Genomic DNA, 17997 nt, shown 5'->3' with positions numbered 1-17997 from the left:
ATTCAACCAAATTGAACTGTTCCACAGGAAAGCTGGCAGCCTGGCTCCTAGCTAGATCCCTGGCTGTTCAGGTTTTTTCAGTTTAATATTTGATTTTCCGCCAATTATAATAGGAAATTACCCGTTACCAAACCAATGACTAAACCAAATATCAATTATCCATTTGAATAACAATGACAAATGATCAGTTAGAACACCAATTGAGGCAGGGCCGGCTCCAGCTTTTCTGCCCCCCCAAGCAGCTCAATCGCGCCACCGAATTCCCGCCCAAGACCCGGACGTGCCGTCCCGCTGTGGGACGGAGTACCGCCCCTTTGAATTGGCAGCCCCAAGAACCTGCTTCCTACGCTGGTGCCTGGAGCCGGCCCTGAATTGAGGAAACCAAGTACCAGTTACCAAACTGATTAGAAAACCAATTACCAAACCAACAATTCCCAATTAAAATACCTGTCACAGGGTCTACAGATCCCATGATGTATCAGCCTAAAGGGTTCATGGGGAAACTGCCTGCCTGCTCAGCTGGGGCTGATTGGGAGACTCGCAATAGTTGCAAAGATAAAACAACTGCAGAGCAGAAGAATGGGGTGGGTGTCAATGAGGTTGAGGAACCACAGAGAGCAGGTGCCTTTGGCAACAGAAAAGCTGCCCAGGAAACTGGGTGACCACAGGGTGTAACTCAGAGGCATGGCAGAAAGTAGGCCAGAGAAACAGTAAGAGGTTGGGAAAGCTTGGAGCCAGCCACTTTGTACAGGGTCATTGGCCTAAAACCCAGGACGGAGGGCAGGCCTGGATTCCCCTACGAAGCCCAGCAAAGGGACTTATTAAGGCCTTGAACAATTGAGCCGTACCTGAAGGGCCCAAGGAGTGTGTATCCCTCATCTAGGGCCACAGAGTCCAATACTTTAGGAGACCAAACAAGCAAGAAGGGAAAAAGATGACCAGTGACCTGGTCAATGGGGCTAGAAGGTGGGCAACCCATCAAAGAGGCAGAGTTGCCCTGTCGCCCAACCTCACCGCAAGGTGATGCCAAAGATGGAAGATGACCCCCATATACCAATTTCAAAGCCAGTTTATACAATTTTTGAAAAGTTGTGATTTAGAACATAAAACTCAAAACATTTAAACTATTGTCATACCATAGCATGACGTAATATAATAGTCCAAATGTTTTGACTTTGCTTCATTATAATATATATAATAAGTTGAGTCTATAAGAAACATTTCAGCCATATTGAAATAACACTTTTCAATAAGGTTGAAATGAAGTTTCACAATTTTGCTCATGGAATATTTTGAAATTTATAGTCTTCATTCTGATTTGCAAACTCTCTCCCTCCCCTCTCCCCGCCAAATGTCCCGCAGAATGAGAATTCCAGATTTCAATCAGCTCCAGTTGACAAGTATGTGCATTGGCAGTCTAGCAATATCCAGTTTCTTAAGAATATATATACACACTAATCCCCACCTTCCCTTTCCCCCATTGAATTATCCCTTCCAAATCTATTTTTCTCAGCAACAGAGAACAGTTAGCTCACTAAGGTTGAGGCAAGTTGGTGTATTCTGCGGCAAATTTACAACTAACTACCAAAGGTCCTTACTGTATACTTGCCCCTATTTAAGGGCAGGGTTAAAAGCAATTTAACAAAAAAAGTGAAATACTTCTGATACTGCATACTTTACCCGTTATGTCATGCTGTTTGAATGACTCACTGTAGATTTGATACTGATTAGGGCAGTGTTTCTTCAACCATTTGCAGACATCCTGCTGGGTCCACAGAGCTACTGGTTTTGTCAGTTTCACAGTACCAGACTGGAAAGACAGAACAGGAAAAGAAATGGTATTTAGCCCTACGTATCAGATTTGTTTCTAATGTAATTCATGGAATTATATTTGGGAGCCTTCCTTAGTGGCAAAAGTGCAAGGGATATGAGGATCAGTTATTCAAGTTTATATGGAGGGATCATATCTAGTGCAAGATTCTCTGCATGTTCCTTGTATCACACAAGTATAACAGTCCAAGTATAACACTTTCTCTTACCTGTTCAGAAACTAACTTGTATAAAGAATTAAGTCATAAAGGGCCAGATTCTGCCACTTTTCCATAATGATCACAATAAAAAGTCAGCACTTACCCACAGAGATAACATTTAACTATAGCTGCAACTATTGAGGTAACTTTTTAATGGTGACTAGTGTATACACTTTGATACTAAATACTACTTAGTGCCGATTTAATTATTTCATATTAAATATGATAAGTCACTGAGTATGCAATTTTCACAGAATTTGGCCAATGTTCTTAATTTTCCACATGATCCTACTCTTGACAGAAGACACCTTATTAAAGAGGATGTCAAGATGTTACAAGTCCTAGCTCTCTTTCTCCCATGACAACTCTGCATAGAGTATGCCTCTTTGCTTAGCTCAGGGGTCGGCAACCTTTCAGAAGTGGTGTGCCGAACTCTTCATTTATTCATTCTAATTTAAGGTTTTGCATGCCAGTAATACATTTTAACGTTTTTAGAGGGTCTCTTTCTATAAGTCTATAATATATAACTAAACTATTGTTATATGTAAAGTAAATAAGGTTTTTAAAATGTTTAAGATGCTTCATTTAAAATTAAAATGCAGAGCTCCCCGGACTGGTGGCCAGGACCCGGGCAGTGTGAGTGCCACTGAAAATCAGCTCACGTGCCGCCTTTGGCATGCATGCCATAGGTTGCCTACCCCTGGCTGGCTTTGCTCATGCTCTAGATTACAAAATACACCTCTTCCTCTGAAGCTGGGAGTGTTTATTCATAAAAGTGATTGTACAACTGGCTTAATGGGGCTTCAGATTTATTGGGTCCATACCAAATTTGCTATATTTATAAGTAAAAAGTGGATTTAACTAATAAGCCAAACCATCAGTCCATTAAACTCAACCTGGGCTTCTAATGTCAAGCTGTTTTTTTTAAATCTTCATGACCTCCTGTGCAACTTCCTGTGTCAATGAGGGCAGAGTTTGGGGATAATTGGGTTTAGGGTGACCAGATGTCCCAATAAAATTGGGACCGTCCCGATATCTAGGCGTTTGGTCGGGATGCAAATTGTCCCAATATTTCGTGGTACTCCATGTTGTTGTTGTTTTGATCCGCCGGCGGCAGTCCGCTTTATTTATTTTTTTGCTCTGCCAGTGACCCTCCCTCCCTCATGTGTCTCGATATTTTCTTCCTCTCATCTGGTCACTCTAACTGGGTTGCACTGGTTTAACAGAGAACAGAATCTGGCTTGCAGAATATCTGGTACTAATGGTGAGAACCCAGCTTGAATTTCAGGTCCCAGGCTCAGTTCACACAGCTGAAAGCTAGGAAAAACAATAATTTTACTTGTAAATATAACAAATTTGATATGTAGTTAGTGAGACACAATACACCCCACAATGAGTTTTACATAATCACTTGCAGAGCAGAACCACACGTTAATAAGGATCAATTTCACAGACTATTTTTGGAATATTATATACAGATATTCCTACATAAAGACAGGAAGAAACATGGAAAGAAAGAGAAAATAAAATGATTCACGTATCTAGTACATGAATTAAAAAAGATGTATAACAAAATTGCCGGATTATGATCAGGCCTATAAACCAGACTAAGATGTACTGGTGTAACAGCATCCACACCAGGTGGGTTTGCTACTTTAACTATGCCAGGATGATTAAACCAGCAGTGCTTTCTAGTGTGGACAAAGACAAAACCAGTCTATGAATAAGAGATCATATATCAAGCCAGCTGTTAACACTGATTCTCACTGGCTGTTTCAATTTAGTTTGGAGCTCATACTAACATGCATTCCTTGCTTCCTTCTGGCTAGAGGGGTGAAAACATTATCTAAGTTTTATCTCTGTCAGCACAATCCCTTGCCCCACCCTCCTGATAATATTTTTGTCTCTTTCTGGATTCTCTCTCCTCTGCCCCTCTCTCCCCAGCATGCTACACTGGTCTGGTATTTAACTAACTATTACTATCAGTTAAAACTGTCACATACTTGTAAAAAAGAAAGAGTTAATGTTCTGGATATATTTCTGCCAAACTGGTTTCTCTACAGCTTAGATGAATTCCCTAGTTCACGTTTTATACATAGGTAAACCCCAAACCTTCTGGGTTAGGTCCTCTGCAGCGTAACAATATGGTTGAAATATATTTAATTCAACCAAAATATATATTGGATATATTTTTCCCAGGCCAAACTATTTCTTTTTTATATAGAATAATTTGGGTTCTAGAGGAGTAATTTCAGTGCTACAATGATTTAAAATGTCCTGCAAAAAAGAGTCTAGAGAATTATGAAAGCGTTCTCTTAAAGATTTCATATTTTCTACAACCCATGGTAACAATGGCTTGTATTCACTATGTCGAGGAGAGTGAACATGTACAAATTTGCAATTACTTAGCAGTAAATATTTCACACTGTCTAATGTCAAAGTGATTTTGAACTAACATGGGATAAAAGTCTCTGCAAGCGCCAATGCAGCTGCACCCAAGCAAGGAACTGAATCTACAGAATGAAGATCACTTTGCAATATATCCTCATTTGCGCTGCACCTCTTTTCACTTACATATTCTCCATCTCCTTTTGGTTTTACACTAGTAGGCTGAATATATTTTTTTCTTTACAATTGATATAGACTCAGACTTTAAGGTCAGAAGGGATCATTATGATCATCTAGTCTGACCTCCTGCACAATGCAGGCCACAGAATCTCACCCACCCACTGCTGTGTTACTGAAGTCCTCAAATTGTGATTTGAAGACCTCAAGCTGCAGAGAATCCTCCAGCAAGTGACCTGTGCCCCATGCTGCAGAGGAAGGCGAAAAACCTCCAGGGCCTCTGCCAATCTGCCCCGGAGGAAAATTTCTTCCCAACCCCAAATATGGTGATCAGTTAAACCCTGAGCATGTGAGCAAGACTCACCAGCCAGCACCCAGGAAAGAATTCTCTGTAGTAACTCAGATCCCATCCCATCTAACATCCCATCACAGACCTCTGGGCATACTTACCTGCTGATAATCAAAGATCAATTGCCACATTAATTGTCAAAATTAGGCTATCCCATCATACCATCCCCTCCATAAACTTATCAAGCTTAGTCTTAAAGCCAGATATGTCTTTTGCCCCCACTACTCCCCTTGGAAGGCTGTTCCAGAACTTCACTCCTCTAATGGTTAGAAACCTTCATCTAATTTCAAGTCTAAACTTCCTAGTGTCCAGTTTATATCCATTTGTTCTTGTGTCCACACTGGTACTAAGCTTAAATATTTCCTCTCTTTCCCTAATATTTATCCCTCTGATATATTTATAAAGAGCCATCATATCCCCCCTCAACCTTCTTTTGGTTAGGCTAAACAAGCCAAGCTCTTTGAGATTCCTTTTATAAGACAGGTTTTCCATTCCTCGGATCATCCTAGCAGCCCGTCTCTGTACCTATTCCAGTTTGAATTCATCCTTCTTAAACATGGGAGACCAGAACTGCACACAATATTCCAGATGAGGTCTCACCAGTGCCTTGTATAACGGTACTAACACCTCTTTATCTTTGCATCCTAAAACTGCATTAGCTTTTTTAACGGCCATATCACATTGGCGGCTCATAGTCATCCTGTGATCAACCAATACTCCGAGGTCCTTCTCCTCCTCCGTTACTTCCAACTGATGTGTCCCCAATTTATAACTAAAATTCTTGTTATTAATCCCTAAATGCATGACCTTGCACTTTTCACTATTAAATTTCATCCTATTACTATTCATACTATTACTATTACTCCAGTTTACAAGGTCATCCAGATCTTCCTGTAGGATATCCCGGTCCTTCTCTGTGTTAGCAATACCTCCCAGCTTTGTGTCATCCGCAAACTTTATTAGCACATTCCCGCTTTTTGTGCCAAGGTCAGTAATAAAAGAGATTAAATAAGATTGGTCCCAAAACCGATCCCTGAGGAACTCCACTAGTAACCTCCTTCCTGCCTGACCAATATAAAGGGGGGAGGGATAGCTCAGTGGTTGGAGCATTAGCCTGCTAAACCCAGGGTTGTGAGTTCAATCCTTGAGGGGGCCATTTAGGGATCTGGGGCAAAATCAGTACTTGGTCCTGCTAGTGAAGGCAGGGGACTGGACTTGATGACCTTCAAGGTCCCTTCCAGTTCTATGAGATAGGTAAATCTCTATATGTTAAAGTAATCTGGGTTGTTTTTTCTATCTGTTGTGACTCAGGGTGGAGTCTCTTGGTATTATCATGCAGAGTTCTAGCATTTTCGCAAATGTATGTTGTCAGATACAACTTGTAAAAGCGGTTTTGAAATTTCCACTACTGTCAGCCCAAAAGAGTAGAGGAGTTTCAGGTTATCATTTTGCCTATCCTATTAGGTCCATAAAAGATATAATGAAAATATACTAACCTAAATTCAGAGGTTATGGTATAACAAAATCTCTGGCTGGTGAATAAATCTTCAATGTCTTCTATCCTAGCTCTCTCTCTCTTTTCTGGGAAGAAGTTAAATAATCTTCTAAAACTTAAAGCAGTAAGTACATTGTAGTCCTTCTCTCAATTTAGGTACGTTATATTTCTTTATAAATACACTAATAGGAATTAATAGATTCTAGATTACAAGGCCAAGGGACCATTGTGATCATGTAATCTAACCTCCTGTACAACACAGGCCATAGAACTGCCCTAAAATAATTCCTAGAGTGAATCTTTTTTAAAAAACTTCCAGTCGTGATTTAAAAATTAGCAGTGACTCTCCATCACTGGCAATTACTCTCACTGTTCAAAATTTAAACCTTATTTCCAGTCTGAATTTGTCTAGCTTTAACTTCCAGCCATTGGATCATTTTATATCTCTCTATGCCAGACTGAAATGCCTATTAAAAATTTGTTGCCCGTGTAGGTAATTTTAGACCAGTGGTTCTCACACTCCCTCCCCCTCCCCCCCCCGTGGACCACTTGAAAATTGCTGAGGGTCTTGGCGGACAACTAAATGATTTTTCAAATGTTGTTTGTACTGTTAGTCAACTATTGTAAAGTATTTTGGATAAAAGCGCTATATAAAAAAACCTTAACAATAATTAAGGTTTTTTGTTCTACAAATAAAAGGTGCACAACTCGTATTTTAATATCAGTAGTCTTACCTTTCTAACGCAATGGATGTGCCCTCTCTTCCCCACTGCAGCAGTCTCCAAGCTGGGGCTGAGAAGGATGGGGGGGGTCTCTCCCCCGCCACAGAGCTGAGGCTGGGAAGGAAAGGGGGTCTCTCCCCCGCCACAGAGCTGAGGCTGGGAAGGAAGTGGGGGGTCTCTCCCCAGCAGCCCCAGCTCTGAAGCTGGGGAAAGTCACTTCTTTCTTTGCCTGCTGCAGCCCTGCACATCCCAAATTCCCCCTACCCCCTCTTCTCACCCCACTTCCCCCTCCTACCTACCCGCTATTCCCCCCTCAAGGCCACCACCTCACCTTACATGTGCATCTTCTCCAGGGTCCAGGCACTTAACTGGTGGAGCCACGCCTGCGCAACTCCACTAATTAGGTGGGTGGCCCTTCATGCTCGTGCGCGGCTGCCCAGGTGCGCACCTTAGAGGGAACTATCCACAACCACTTGAATGGAGCTCGCGGACCACTGGTGGTCCATGGATCAAAGTTTGAGAACCTCTGTTTTAGACTATAATCAAGTCACCCCTTAACATTCTCTTTGTTAAGTTACATAGATTGAGCTCTTTGCATCTACTACTAATCCTTTAATCATTCTTGTGGCTCTTCTCTGAACCTTTTCCAACGTATCAATATCCTTCTTGAATTCTGGATGTGCGAACTGAACAGCAGTATTCCAGTAGTGGTGCCAACTCCAGAGGTAAAATAATCTTTCTACTTCTACTTGAGATTCCCCTGTTTATGCATCCGAAGACTGCCTTTGCCCTTTTGGCCATAGGGGAGCTCATGTTCAGCTGATTATCCTCCATAACCCCCATGTGGTTTTTTTTCCAGAGTCACTGCTTCCCAGGATAGAGTCCCCCAGCCTATAAGTATCTCATGCATTCATTGTTCCTAGATATTTGCACTGACATTAGCCATATTAAAATAAATGTAATTTGCTTGCACCCATCTTACCAAGCAATCCAAATCACTCTGAATCAGCGATCTGTCCTTTTCATTATTTAGCACTCCCCGCATTTTTGTGTCTGACGCACAATTTATCAGTGATTTCTTGTTTTAGGTTTTCTTCCAGGTCATTGAAAAAATATTAAATAGCTTAGCACTAAGAACTGATCCCTATGGGACCCCACTAAAAACACACTACATCAGAGTTTCTCAAAATGGAGTCTGGGTTACTCCATGGGGTCCGCCGGCCCTGCTGATCAACTCCTCCCTTTCCCTCCCAGTGCCACCTGCACACCACAAAATAGCTGGTCAGCGGCATGCAGGAGGCACTGGGAGGAAGGGGAAGGAGCAGGGATGGGGCACGCTTGGTGGAGGGGGGCAGAAAGAGGCCGAAAGGCAGGGGTGGAGTGGGGGCAGGAAGAGGTGGGGCCTGCGAAAATTTTTAATCACAATGGGGGTCCTCAGGCTGTTAAAGTTTGAGAACCGCTGCACAACATTATTGTTCAATAATGATTCCTAATTTAAAATTGAGATCTACTAGTCAGTTTTTAATCCATTTAACATGTGCTAAGTTACTTTTATATCTTTCTAGTTTTTTTTAATCAAAATGTCATTTGGTACCCAGTCAAACGCTTTACAGGAGTCTAACATCAACACTATAACCTTTATAAACTAAACTTGTAATCTCATCAAGAGAGATACCAAATTAGTCTGACAGGATCTATTTTCCATAAACTCATGTTGATTGGCATTAATTATATTACTCTCTTTTAATTCTCTCTTAATTAAATCCCGTATCAGCTGCTCCATTAACTTGCCCAGGATCAATGTCAGACTGACAGACCTATAATTACCTACATCACCCTGTTTACCCTTTTTAATTTTTGGCACAACATTAGCTTGCTTTCAGGTCTTCTGGCTCTTCCCCAGTGTTCCAAGACTTATTGAAAATCAACATTAATGGTTGTGTGAGCTTTTCAGACAGCTCTTTAGAAACTCTTGGATGCAAGTTCTCCAGAGAGTTGATCTAAAAATGTCTAAATTTAGTAGCTGCTATTTAACATTCTCTTGAGATACTAGTAGACGGGACCAGTCAACATAAAACTCTTGCCCACCAACCTACACCAGGCAAAAGTATAATAAATAATAATAATAATAATAATAATACTTGACTCCTATACAGTGCTTTTCCTCAGAAAAATCTCCTGAATGGCTTTGGCTTGAAGGTTAAATTTAGGCTTGACGGGATTGGCAGGGTAAGTGAATTCTAGAATTGCTCATCTGTAACCCTGGATGGGGGGGGGATATGTGATTTCTTTTAGGCTATCAAAAACAGAGTTGGTGTTCAGTGGGGCATCAGTAAAATCTGCTCCAAGAGGAATATGCAGGAAGTGTATTACTGCAAACCTTTTCTTCTGCATTGTTAATATATTTGATAATACACGTTCCTGCCATTATCAATACAATGACGCTCAAAGTGTGAAGGAAGGAGGTGTTAACGTCTATGAGGCCTCCCCACAAACACCAGTACATCAGATTGCAGTGCACCTTTACAAGGAGCCTTTTATAACAATGCATTGCAAAGTGCTGTATAGAAAACAACCTTTGGAGCTAGTTAAACAAAATTAAAAACTGAGAGTGGGGGGAAATAGTTCTTTAGTCTACTTCTATACACAGATATGAAATGAGCTGCTGCTACAACAAATGTTTAGCTCAGCAATTCCTTTCAAGTGCAATTTATGGAGACTTTGACACCTACTGGCTACTATTTATATTTGGGGATAATTAATAAACTAAGCCCCAGAATGTGATCAAGCCAATTGCAACCATATTATGTGCATTCAGCCACCATGAATTAACAAAATATGAAGGGATAATTTGAAAAACAGGCTTTCAAAAGCAAGGTCGAAACTACCTACAGTTTCTGCTAATCAGAACAGGAGGAGGAGAAAGAAAAGTAAACAAGTGAGACTGAAAACCTTGGTGGTTGGAAGACCTTGAGTCTGGGCTCCTCTGATATTAGAAGTTTATTGAAAGTTAGGAAAAATGATGATTTAGTAGGTGTCATTATGACCTATGTGTTTTGTAGAAGTTAGTTATAAAAGACTAGCTAATACAGTGTACTTTGGAGCAGTCCTCTGACGCCATCTTGAGAGACATTTTTCCTGACACTTTCTCCCCGGTGGGTAAGCAACTGGCCACTGCGAACCTGCTGTTAATTACTCAACACTGGTGTGTGTGTGTGTGTGTGTGTGTGTGTGCGCGCGCGTGCTGTATTTTCCACTACATGCATTTGAAGAAGTGGGCTGTAGCCCACGAAAGCTTATGCTACAATAAATTTGTTAGTCTCTAAGGTGCCACAAGTACTCCTATTCTTTTTGCGGATACAGACTAACAGGGCTGTTACTCTGAAAACCGTTCCAGATGTGAGGTAAATATCCGGAATGTTCTAAACCTATTGCTTGTGTCTGTGTGACTAAATCTAATACACTGCAGTTTTAGATAGAGCATGCTTACTTGCATGAATCTTATCAGACGGAATTGCTTGTGTTCCCACTGATTTATTCCTGACACCACCTGGAGTGAAATAGTTAAGTTACCCCTTCTGTGGTTCTGAAAACCCTGGGTAACACATGAAAAGCTCTATCACATGCCCTCAGATATTTAAATCCCAGGGTTGTTAATGTGAGAACCTTTGGTGACCAAGCTGCCAAAACAGTGTGTGGTAAGATAGTCATTCTAGAAATCAACTGTTTAAACTGTATGAGGAGGCCAGCACTAGCACTGCTGAACTGGTATCCTGTGCTCTCTATCACCAATCCTGCTAAAATAACGAGTCACTGCCTTCTGCACTAGCTGAAGCATCCCAATGTTATTTATGGGTAGCCCTATATAGAGTATTTTATATTCATCTACTCTAGAGACCACAGAGGCCCAGATAACAGTGACCAAGGTGCATATTGGAGAGAAGAGTTGTAATCATTGCACCAACCACACAAGTAAATAAAAAAGAAAAAGCATTTCTGGACACCACAGCCACCTGGACTCTAGAAGCAATTGAGGGTCCAGAACTAACTATATGTGCTACATCTAACTGACATGCTCTTCCACAATGGGGACAAAAACAATTCCCACCAAGCTTTCCAAATCCTTTCCTCCAGTTGAACAACATTGCCTTCAGTTTACCTGGAGCAAACTTCATCGAGCTTATCCTCAATGATGGCCCCAATTTGCCCAAACATAGGGGAAGGAGACATCATACCAGGCCTCAATTTAAGATCTAAAGCTGTTTGTCACCAGCATGTTGACAGCATCACAGCCCAAACCCCTCACCATCTCTCCCAGCACTATCATATATAGCCATAGGAAGGGTGTGATAGAACCCTACAAAAGCCCACAAGATTCCCATATGATCCTCCAATATAGTCGTCCTCCTCTTTAATACTTTCACTAAAGAATAACTATTACTGGTCTTCCTTCTCTTTGAACCCAGGTGTCATCATCACTAGATGAAGATCTGTGAGAGAACCAATGAAGGAATGCAGGATAGAACTTCACAGACGAGTGAAATAGTAGCAATATGAAATGACCAGTCTCGGTTACATGTACATAAGAACCCTTCATATACAAATACATCAACTAAAGAAAGCCATGCAGTAATATAAATATAATATATATAAAATTCCACCAGGAACCCATTCAGAAAGGGTCAGGGCTTCATACCTAAAATATAAACATCTTCTTTATGCTGAATTTTAAGATATATCTATAGAAACACTTGTGAAATTTTTGAAGAATGGAGGAAACATGTGTATGTCCTTATGATGAAAGGCTAAATAGTTAAACTCTTTTATTGCACAAGAATTCAGAGGCAACAATGGCTGACTTTTCCCTAGAAGAATGCCTTTTCCACAGTTAAAAATAGCTGTCATTTTTTTTTAAAAAAGTGTATGCCTGGCTGCATTCAGTACCTGGGCAGTAGGAGGTCCTAAAAGAAATGCTTATTAATCTAGAAGATATTCTTAGATGGACACCAAGGAGTAGAACGTTTGTCCTCAATGCTGCAGTGGATGCATTTTTCAGTTCAATAGATATTTTTTCCTCTGTATGATTTAAACATACTGTGTTAAGTATTTGAATAGCAAAGTTTATTAACAATCACAGTACAAAAGCAAATTTTTCCTTTTTGCACTGGAAGTGAAATCTGCTTATATATACATATGTTGTGCAGCACAATAGCGGCAAGCCAGTGCATAGTAAACCCACTGCCAGCAAACACGCATTGCAAATCTTTTTATTGTCTCTTAGAAATTTTCAGAATGTTCAGTTGAAATGTGTCTGGCATTAACTTATATCCACAGCAAAAATAGGCTACATTTTTTTTTACAGTGCTGTGCCCTCATATTGAAACCAAGCATAACATTTAATTCTCTAATTTGCAAGGTCCCGAAGAGCAGAATAGGGATTTTAGAGTAACAACATACAACACTGTCACATTCAGTTTTTGATCATCACCCCGACATGTTTTTCAATCAGGTGCTGTGTGTGTCTAGGTACTTAAAAAAAAAAAAAAGTTTCCTTGAGTTAAATGCCGCTCTGTTATAAAGATAGATCTTATTAAATATTTCTAATGCAGTAGTGCCTAGAGGCCCAACACAGGAACAAGGCTTCTTATGCTAGGTGCGGTACAAACATAAAAACAACCCTACACAATTTATGAAGACAAGTGACACATGAAGGGTGGTTGGGGGAAGAGAATACAACGAAATATATACAACTTTCATGCACATGTCTTATATGTGCATTAAGAATCAACTATCATATCATATCATATCAGATAAGGAGAGCTGGCCCTTTAAGTGAGATTCAAGATCCAGCTTTGTCAAGGTTCCTGATTCTGCCCAGAACCAAGGCATTCTGGGACTTGCGGTTCAGAAAGATAATCAATGTAGATTGGGCAACACTATATGCAGGGCAAGGACAGAGATGGGGGAAGCATATGAGAACTGTTGTGGGTGTACAATTGAAAGGAACAGAACCTGCTGTGGAGCCTCTCCTGGGTTATGGAAGACCCTGGGAAGAGACCTAATGGAACAGGCAAAGGGCTGGATGAAGAACCCAGAGGAAGAGAGGCTTGATTTGGTTTAGAAAGCTAGAGAGTAGTGAGAGACCTAGAGAGCACAGCAGCTGCTCACAGGTCTCCACCAAAGGCCTGTGGAAGAAGTCCAGGACTAAATGACTACTCATGAGCCTCTGCACCTATAGGTGAAGCAGTTTGGCCTGTTTACCCTGAAAAGGGAGTAGTTTTGGGGCTTAGCCAAAGGGCCACCCTAGCTAATTAGCGAGGGGAAACAGAGACAGCATCTGAAAGTATGGGAGGCAAGACACCTCTTGCATCCCCTCATCTGCACACTTCCAACGCCACCTGGAAATCATGAACAAATTGTAGGCTCCGTGAAAGAGGTGGGTCTTGAGAAAAGTATATAGCCATTGCGGATCAATTCAGGGTTCCATTTGTAAAAGGCATAAAAAGACTTTTCAGAGAGCATTCCCAACAAGTAGGGAAGTCTAGCAGGCAATGGAAAGCAATTAGTGAGTAGGGTTGCCAACCCTCCATGATTGTCCTGGAGTCTCCAGGAATTAATCTTTAATTAAAGATATCATGTGATGAAACCTCCAGGAATACATCCAACAAAAACTGGCAACGCTATTAGTAAGGCGGCAGAGTTGGGAAGGGCGTTGAAGACCAGGAGAAGAAGCTCGAATTTGATGTGGTGCAACAGAAGGAGCCAGTGGTAAAATTCAAAGAAAGAAATGATGCAGTCAGAGTGATGGACAAAAAAAAGGGTGATCTTAGCGCATTCTGGATGGACTGAAGGGGATGAAGTGAGTGTCAGGAAGTTTAGAGAGGATGAGATTACTGTAATGAAGATGAGAGAGGACCAGGCACTAGTGAGAGTTTTGGCTGTCCACACTGAAATAAAAGGGTAGATTTTAGAAATGTTATGAAGGAAGCAGAGGCAGCCACAAGATTTGACAAACTTGTGACAAACTTTTCTATTCACACTCTTGTACAGCTCTCATCATCATAGCATCTAATTGCCTTCCAGTAGGGCATTAAATAACAGGTCTAGCATTTGTCACATCTGGTTCTCTCTCTCTCTCTTCCTCTCCCCCGTCCTCCCTCCAATGAGACGACTTTGAGGAATAAAACCCCTACGTTACAGACTTAGGTGGCATGGAGAATGGTGGTGTTTTAAGCTGTGACAGATAATAGTAGGGATGGGTAAGAGGGAAAAAGTAGAGAGTGTTTCAGGGGAGAGATAGAGGAGTTTAGTTTTGAGAATAGTAAAATGATGCCAAGACATCTAGGAGGAGATGCTGGAGAGAGAAGCTCAGACACAGGCCAGAATGGTGGGAGACTGGTCAGGAGGTGAAAAGGTAGATCTCTGAGTCAGAGAAGAAGAACTGCACTTACCCCAACTAGATATATAACATATGTGATGATTAAATATTAACAAGCATATAAAATATGATGGCTACCCACATCATGCTATAGTTAGGTTTAGTGATTATAAAAGCAGTACAAGCCTTGAGTCTGCCAACCTTTCCAGGTCTAGTTCTTCTACAGTATTTCAACTCACAACTACATTTGTTAGGAGTTTTGTATTCAAATTCTTTTTCAGCATTGCCTAACATAACCAAGGCTACGGGTACCCCTAACCATAGAAGGGACTGTACAAAAAAGTTAAATCAGTAGATTTAATATCTGACATTTAATTTCATGCTCTGTTTGTTCCATTGTGCAAAGTATATAGTAGTTAAAATTGCCAGCTCAAAATAATACAAAAATCAAAATGATAGCTTGTGCATGATTAGATAGCATTTGTCAGAGTTCAGAATAACATTAGCACTCAAGTCCCGTTCTGGCCCTTAACAGCTCGGCAAAGTTCTAAACAATGACTTTCAAAGGATCTCATCAGGTGCTGTTTACAAAGCTGCCAATTTCTAGGGTCAATGTATTCACTGGCATTTCTTCTGTCTTTATTGACTGTATCTTCCTCCTTAAACAACTCTGTTGTACTTTTGAACGACAAAGAATTGGTGGAAGACAGCAATATTGAGTAAATTTGAATCACAGTATGTAAAGTGTTTTAAATAAGAGGTTCTCAAAAACCAAGTGTTAATAAATGGTGATGCTTGTTTGTGCTTGGGAGGGTGCATAGATTACAAATCTGGAGAACATGTTAGAATGGGGCCCAAGATCCACTAAAGAATACAGGCCTGAACTTTGAGCAGGTCTGCAGGTAAACATTTGTAGTTTCTAGACCCCTCAAGTTTGTAATATCCAATATGTGTATGCACATCCAGCCACAAAGTAAATGTACATCGGCACACCAATGAATGTACCCAATGACATGCCCTAACCTTTGAGAGCACTAATATGTAAAGTAGTGTACAAAAGAAGAATGACACAGAAAGAAAGGCATATGCTGGGATGGATGCGGTATGTACCTGCAGCAAGAGAGAGACTTTGCCTTACATTTACAATGTGAACAGGTAAGACAGACAACGGGTGAGAGAAAGGAGTGGAACTACCCATGTGTTTAAAGTTAGGAATGAGGTTAAGTGGTTGCAAAACTGGGGCCTATAGGTCTTGAACAAATATAAAAAGAAATACTATTATTTATGAAGCAGATGATTGAAAATGACGGCATTGAACAAGCGATTTAATTTTTTGTCAGACCTTTTTTATACACTGTTCAAAAGGTCATAATTTAGCAGCGCCGTTTTTGTAATTTAGCACAAAAAGAAGCACATTTGGATCCCCAAAATCAATTTCTTTTTAGACATGCTCGCGTTACCCTAAGTTGGGAAAATAGGGATCTTTTTGTTATATCCAAAATTACTTTTCTGCTGCTACACTGCCTGTAAAACTCTTTGTGAATGACTAACAAAAAAGTTCTGGAAAGAAAAAATGGATTGCAAAAGAGTTGAGGATGTATTTTTAAGTGATCCCTTAAAATATTCAAGAATTTGGACAGGACCACATTTTTGATCAACAAATAGATTCTAAAAACATCAGTGAAACAGAGAAATAAATTTTCGGTTTTCTGGAAAAAAACGATAAGATTGTATTGCAGCAGCGCCTAGAAGCCTCAACAAAGATTGAGGCCTCATTTTGCCTGGTGTTGCAAGAAACTGTCCATGCCATAAAGAGTTTACAGGATATAATACCAAACATAGAAAAGGTGCGTGTCACAGAGTGATGATTTCCTTTAAATGGAAATGGGGCCACCAAACTCTGTGCCATCATTAATTAGATGCTTCCCTGAAGGGGTGGGTCTTAGGAGGGTCACCTGAGTTTAATGGTCAGCCAGGATCTGCAGGGGAAAGATTACTCCAGGGGAACCAGCCTGGGGCCAGCGTTCTAGCCAAGAGTGGAGAAAGACTCACAAACAGAGCCCAATAAGGGGCGGAGAACAGCGTCCAAAGGGTGGGCTGAAGAGAAGCCCCAAAGGGAAAAGAAACTTTTTTAGTTTTAGGGACTTGGTAGTTTGGACTTCTTGTTTTGGGACATGACCAGAAGGTTAAGATACCTCCAGAATTGACTGGTGTGTGGAAAGCATGGACATCCACCTCAGGGAGAGAAACTGAGGCAAGGAGTGCCTGCAATGCAACACTTGGCCAGCAGAAGGTATTACGAAACAGCCAGACCAGCTTACAATTTATTTTTTTTAGGTGATGCAAGGAACCACCTCCTTTTATGATGATATCAAGTTTTTAAAAACACTCTTATTTGTATTTGTAATTCAGAACTCTTATGTTTAATTTATTGGTAAAGTGATCTTGGAAAATAAGAATGATCTGTAGATGACTAGTCAGGTCATACCTAGGCATGCTACATAATCCCCCACCCAGTCCTGGTCTTAAATTAAATTCATTATATCAAGCTGTAAATAAGGAAGAAAAAAAGTCCAGTAAAGTAATAGCTACTTGGTGGGAGTTAGCCACTTAAAAGGCTGTCATAAGCATAATCAGCTGAAAGGAAGGATATACTGTGTTGTCAAATGATAACACCTTGTAATATATTTCATGATGGAGATAAAAAACAATATCCAGACAACAGGCAGAAACCAGACACGGTGTTACGTTCTTTGTGAAAGTACTTTCATGCAACGAGACCTCACACTTTGAACACAAGAATCATGAGTGACGGATGCTACTGTCAATATAATGCAAGTACAATTTATCAGCAAACTGTAAAGAACTGAAGTGGCAGAATAAGTGAGGTGAAGCTAGGGTACTTTTCAGCATTGTCAAGGAACTCACCTCACATCATTCCTGATGCCATCACTGTATTGCAAAGCACAATTGGAACAAGCAGGTCGACAGCCACTTAAAGTCACAAGCACTGAAGTATTTTGCAGAATTGACTGTGAGGCAATCACAAAGGAGCTTCCATATTGTTAGGCAGAACTCAAGGACAATTTTAGAATATTCACAGTTCGAGGCAACTGATCTTAGCAATGCTAACATGGATATATAATGCAGATCGTGACAAAGGCCTCAGTTCAGCAAGGTATTTAAACAGGTGCTCCAACCTTAACCGTGCGAATAGTCCCATAGATTTCCATAGAACTTCTCACGTGCTTAAAGTGAGGCACATACACAAGTACCTTATTGAATCAGGGCCCATATGAGTTATTATTCTTCATAAAAATCTGCTGACCAACTTAGAATAGGAAGCAGGAGATTTATAGATTATAAAAGCACACTGTTAAGGTAACTTGAGTGACGTTGTTCCTGCTGTTACACAGTTAAATAATATGGAGCTGGAAAGTACAGAGGAACATGCAAAA

The 17997-nt window shown here is 40.6% G+C and overlaps 1 protein-coding gene across 3 annotated transcripts in view; it reads right to left on the bottom strand.

Annotated features, from left to right (window-relative positions):
• The window catches only part of SAMD12 (sterile alpha motif domain containing 12), a 232430-nt gene that overhangs the window by 161134 nt on the left and 53299 nt on the right, over window positions 1–17997 (bottom strand). For 2 of the 3 annotated variants that reach the window (XM_045006592.1, XR_006577107.1), the window contains exon 3: window positions 1681–1810. In XM_045006592.1, coding sequence (XP_044862527.1) covers window positions 1681–1810 — 130 coding nt within the window. The remainder of the gene's footprint in view (window positions 1–1680; window positions 1811–17997) is intronic. The other variant, XM_045006594.1, reaches the window with a different exon arrangement.

This window comes from Mauremys mutica, chromosome 2 (genome assembly GCF_020497125.1).
Source record: "Mauremys mutica isolate MM-2020 ecotype Southern chromosome 2, ASM2049712v1, whole genome shotgun sequence".
Lineage (NCBI taxonomy): Eukaryota > Metazoa > Chordata > Testudines > Geoemydidae > Mauremys > Mauremys mutica.
Note: the sequence above shows the minus strand (reverse complement) of the source record. Positions and strands in the feature narration are given on the sequence as shown.